This window comes from Propithecus coquereli, unplaced genomic scaffold, assembly GCF_000956105.1.
Source record: "Propithecus coquereli isolate 6110/MARCELLA unplaced genomic scaffold, Pcoq_1.0 Scaffold246, whole genome shotgun sequence".
NCBI classification, from domain to species: domain Eukaryota; kingdom Metazoa; phylum Chordata; class Mammalia; order Primates; family Indriidae; genus Propithecus; species Propithecus coquereli.
In genome coordinates this window covers 2,156,316-2,162,164 of record NW_012148019.1, presented here as the reverse complement: position 1 = coordinate 2,162,164, position 5,849 = coordinate 2,156,316, and the positions used below count along the sequence as shown (strand labels likewise).

Genomic DNA, 5,849 nt, shown 5'->3' with positions numbered 1-5,849 from the left:
TGAGGACATTATGCCGAGGAAAATAAGCCAGCCACAAAAGGAAAATACGTATGATTCCACTTATATGAGGTGCCTCGAGTAGTCAAATTCACAGACGGAAAGTAGAATAAAGTTGCCGGGGATTAGGAAGAGGCAGAAATGGGCAGTTACTACTTAACGAGCACGGAGCTTCCGCTGGGGAAGATGGAGAAGTTCTGGAGATGGATGGTGGTCATGGTCGTACATCAGTGTGAATGTATTTAATGCTACTGAACTGTACATTTTAAAATAGTAAAAAGGTAAAATTTATGTCATATATATTTTACCACAATAAAAAAGACGTTATTAATTTTAAAAGTCCAATTTGTCCTTAAAACAAAAGCCAGACACAGGAGAGGCGCAAATGTGACTTATGTCTGACAATTAGATAAGAGAGTCAGAACTACCCTCGCTGCCACTCAACTATCTTTTCCCAATTTCTTTTCTAGCAGCCTAACTTTATTTGGCCCTAAAATTTGAAATAGAAATGAAAAAACTGAAGCCTATTTTAAAAAGCCCCCATGGTCTTGCTGTTTTCCTTGCCTTTCATAAATATTTATATGGAATTTTTTAAAGGATGAGATACGCCTCAGTTGTAGGAAGGAATGCCAAGTTCCCAACCAGCACTGTGATTACCGAGCCGTTCATTACTAATAGAAAGTCTTACTTTTTGCCACTGCTTGAAGTCTAAAAGAACTGAATCGAATGTATGTCTCCTATTAGGGGATAAACTGCCTCTTCCACTGAAAGAAGAAAAGAGAACAAGAGAAAGGTTTCATGACAAGGTATAAACAAAGAAAACCTTAAATCCATACACTAAACAATTAGTATTATGTTTCTCCTCAATGATTTTCAAGCATGCGTTCCAGGTCCAGCCCCTCTCTCCATAGGTATTTATCTTTAAAATTATAAATTCAGGCTTCAATTAGACCTGAGTAACCAAGCCACAGGGCCATGGGCCATGATGGTATTTTTTTTAAGAGTGGTCTCTGAGTCCTGAGAATTCAAAACTAGATCATCCTGAGAATTCCTGTTAAATACAGTTCCCAAAACAACACGTAAATAGAAGGAAAGCCTACTGAGTAATTAAGGCTCAACTTTTAAGTCAAGAGTCCCAACTCTGGTACGAGTTTCCTTTATTGTCTATGAAGTTTCAAAAGGCGAAAGCCGTTGATAAAGAAGTTCCTGGAGAGAAAGAGAGAAGAGAACCACGGCTACCTGTGCTCCCCACCCAGCTAAGCGCCAACAAACGATGGGCACACGGCAGCAGCAAACAGCTGGATGTACCAGCTTCAGCTTCCAGAACGTCCAGACCTACTAACTGGGAACCCTTCATGGGGTAAGAAAAAATGAAACCATTGTTCTCAATTTGAAATGGAAATAGCACCCGAATGTGTCTCCTCAACAAAGTATACTGAAGTCTAAAAGAACCTTAGAAATCAGCTAGTCCAGGCTGCATCCAAAGTATAGATTCCCACTAACCTTGGCTGCGATTTAGGTATTTGGCCTCAACTTAACTACTTTATTAGAAGCTTCTTCCACTGTCAGGTTTCTCTAATCAGTACAAAGCATAATAACCATCAAAATCACTCTCCCCGAAACTGCCACCCACGGGTTTCACTTCTCTGCACATGAATTTGCAGATGGATCCAGATACTCAAGTCTGCCAATACTAATGACATAAGTTGGTTTTATTTTTAAAAGAGAGAAAAGACAAGAAAAAGTTGGACTCAAACGGAGGCAGCAGCAGCGGGATGGGGGGAGGTCAGGATGGAGTCCAGAGATACCAAGCACTAGAAACCACCAGACTATTCAAGATCCTTTTCAGGATTGTGCCTTTGTCAGGACTGCTGATTACCTCCCCCAGATCGATGTTAGTGTGATCGTAAGGTAAAAGAGAGAAACAGAATTGGACTGAGTTATCAGACGTGATATAATATCATCAGAAAAACAAAATACTTTGGGATCCATTTATGATTCCTGAAGAACTGCTGCCATTTGATGAGGCTGTCCTTGACCATTTGCAGCGTCTCCTTTGTAGTCTCTTCAGTGTGTTCTATTTCCTGTTTAAATTTATTCACCGAGCTTCTCCATCTTTGCATCAACTTCTGCAACAGGGCGAGGTCTGCAGTGTCCTGGATAAAAGGCATGGACTCAAACAACTCATTTGTTTAACTTATGCAATAAGTATTCGTTAACATATACCAGGCCATTACTAATATTGTAGTAACAGAAGTCCATAAGAAAATGATCAAAAAATTGAAGATATTGCTCTTCCGAAATATCATCAGTGACACTACTACACAGTTCATTTGGGGATGGTTTTTCCCAGGTACACAAAGTACTGGGGACAAGACTTTCCCTTTGCAACACAAACCCGATTCCCCACGGGACTTTCACGGGAGCCACGCAGTGTGCAGTGCAAAGAACAGGAACCATGAAGCCCAATGGAACCAGATGTCAATCTCACCCATTACTGGCTGTGTAACCCTGGGCGACATTACTTAATCTATTTGTCACTGATTTCTATTATCCATAAAGTGAAGAACTTAATGCCGATCTCACAGATAGGACTGTTTTCAGAATTAAATGCAATGACTAGCGTACACAGCTTGACTCAGTAGAAGCACACCAGATGCCAGTTCCCTCCTTTTCTTCCCTGGTGTGTTCACTGAATTTTCCCATAAAATTGCATAGAATGCATCAATAATGCAACTATCAATAACATAGCTACTTCACTTTTCTTTAGTCTAAGCACTATGACCATGATTCTATGAACAACTTTGTAATGTTGATAAATTGTTTTCATTAGGGTAGAAAACAAATATAAGGAATTGAGAGCCTTTATTCACCTTTCCTTAGATTTTTCATTCTGCCCACAATAAAGCACAAGCATAAAGCCATGTTTAAAAATCTGTAAATTTAGCAAAGATTTCTTACAGTCTCAACCCCCAACATTTGGAGTCTTTCTTCCCATAACTTAAATGAATTGAGCTTTACCTTAGTTGAAAGCAGTATGATGAAATGCTTGGTGTATTTATTCCAGCCTTTTTCATTAAGGTAAAGTCTTTTAGCCAATATGACTCTGTTTCTTTCAATTACCTATAAAAATAATGTACTATAATCAGGAACTAAAACATCAACAAACCACTATAATTTATTACACTGATTTCATATATCAATTTTTCACTGAATCATTAACTCAACAAAAATTTCTTATTTAAATCATTAATTCATTTTAATGAATCACAAATTCATATTTTCTAAAACTACTGAATTAGAACCAAATTACAGTAGATAGCAAAAGTTCTCAAAAAAATTAGCCAGGTGTAGTGGCACACCCTGTAGTCTTAGCTACTCGGGAGGATGAGGCAGGAGGATTGCTCAAGCCCAGGAATTGGCATCATGGTAGCTCACTGCAACCTCCAAGAGATCCTCCTGCCTCAGCCTCCCAGAGTGCTAAGATTACACACATGAGCCACTGTGACTGGCCAAAAATTACCTTTCTTAGTCAAAGAATTGACACATAATTGTTAAAGTCAAACAATACAGAAATATAAAGTAAAAATTCAAAATTCCCAGCAGCCCATCCAACTCTCACTGAAGATAGTGTTATTAGTTTGTTGTTCCATTGAGTGAAGATTTTATGCGTGTGTGCATATACAAACTACACATACACAGTTTTTTATATACTTGTGATGCCTTTTTTTCTTTCTTTTTAAGTACTTTAAATTTGTGTACTTTATACTTGTGATACTTTTAAATAAATATACATAGCATTTTATTATATATTATTCTAAAACTTGTTTCTTTTACTTGTCATAGCCCTCTTTCCACATGTATATCTACAACATTCTTTTAAATGACTGCTTAGTTTCTAATATACTAAGTATTCTAATATAGTTTAGATAACTATAATTTATTTCCCCTGATGGATATTTAGGTTATTTCAATAACCTAATTTATTTTTGTAAACATAAGCAATGTTGAAATGAATATCCATATCCTTATTCACTTGTACTAGTATTTCTCAGGAATGGATTTTTGCCAGTGGGATTGCTTGGTCAAAGAGGTAAAAATTTAAAATATTGTTAGCCCCTATAAAAATTTCTGAAAAGGCTGTACCAATTTATATTCTCATCAACAGTATATGAAAGTGTCCATGATTATCATCTATTTAAAGTTTGCTAATCTGTTAAGCTAAAAGCGGTATCTAATTATTCTTTATTTTCTATCTTATTGATTACTGGTGAGGTTGAAAATATTTTCATATCTTTATTAGCCATTTGAATTTCTTACTCTGAATTATCTGTTGATATTCTGTGCCCACTGTTTTACTAGATTATTTTTATTTTAAAAATGTATTTATTAGACCATGCTAGTAATATTAACTGTTTGTAATATAAGGTACCAACATTTTCTCCCAGTCTGTTATTTGCTTGTGTTCCTGGTGACTGTCACCACATGAAAGTTATAATTTTAAGGTTTCGTATCATACTTGGAAAGGACTTCCTCATTTCAGTATTATAAAAAGTTCTCATATAATTGATTCTAACATATTTATAGTTTCACTGTTTTTACTTTTACATATTTTATCCATTTTGGGATTTACTCTTTTATGTAAACTTTTTTATAGAGATCTAAATTTTTTTAACAATTGGATAACGAATTGTACCAAACCAATTTGAATATCCCATATACACGAGTCTATTTCTGAACTTTCTAGTCTGTTCTTTTGCATTTATCTATTCTTACCCAAGAACCACATCCTCATTACTTTAACTTTAGAATACATTCTGATGTCTAGAAGTGCAAGTTATTTTTTTCTTTTTTTTCATTTTTTTAAACACTAGAGATTGATACCAAGCAAGTTATTTATTAATCTTCTTTTAGAATGTTTTATTATTCTCATGCCCAGATTCTTCCAGATGTGTTTTATAATCAACTTACTCCTAAAAAGTAGATATTGAGATTTTTAATAGAATTATATTGAATTTATAGATTAATTTGGAGAGAAGTGACATCTATATAATATTGATTATTGTTCTCAACCAGTGATATATAGCTCTCCTTTTACTTAGTTTTAAGTTCTTCAATATAGTTTTAGAGTTTTCAACATATAGGTGTTGTCTTTCTTGTTAAGTTTATTCCCTCTTTGCATTTCTAATTGCTTATTATTGGTATGTAGGGAATCTGTTAGTTTTTGCTTATTTATCTTGTATCCAGCTACCTTATCAAAAGCTAATTAATTCAAATAATCTTTAAATTGATTTTCCAAGTTTCTGGGTAGATAATTGCATACTAAGCAAACAATAGTGATTCTGTAGGTTCCTTTCAGCCGTTATACCTCTTGATTTTATTTGCATTTCATTAGTGGATTAGGGCTTCTAGTGATAGCAGAAACCCTTTCGCCTTTCTTGAATGGGAATGGCTCTAGCATGTCCCCATTAATGCTCTACATTTATAATAATCATCTCTGTCAAGTAAATGAAATTTCCTAAATAAACAAGTCTTCGTTCCACCACCCAGTGTATTAGCTTTCTCTCTTGCTTTAGGACATATGTGTACTTTGACAGGGATGCCTTCTACATTTTCATCCAAATAATTAACAAACTACATGGGGAAGGGTCTAATACAGAACTCTAATGCAGATGTATTAATACAGAATATCTCCATGGAGAACTCTGCGACCTGCCACCAGTGGAGCAATGAACCCATCCAACTCAACCAATTTTTTAATCTGTTTAGGGTCAAAATTCACTGTTAATACCAGTAAGTCCCAGACGTCAGACTTGTTACCTTGTGTACCAAGGTAATAGAATGTGATATCC

At 35.3% G+C, this 5,849-nt stretch overlaps 1 protein-coding gene across 1 annotated transcript in view; it reads right to left on the bottom strand.

Moving 5' to 3' along the window:
- The window catches only part of AXDND1 (axonemal dynein light chain domain containing 1), a 104,449-nt gene that overhangs the window by 48,548 nt on the left and 50,052 nt on the right, over nt 1–5,849 (bottom strand). Inside the window, 3 exon segments of the mRNA XM_012646528.1 lie at nt 660–749; nt 1,978–2,153; nt 3,019–3,120. Coding sequence (XP_012501982.1) covers nt 660–749; nt 1,978–2,153; nt 3,019–3,120 — 368 coding nt within the window.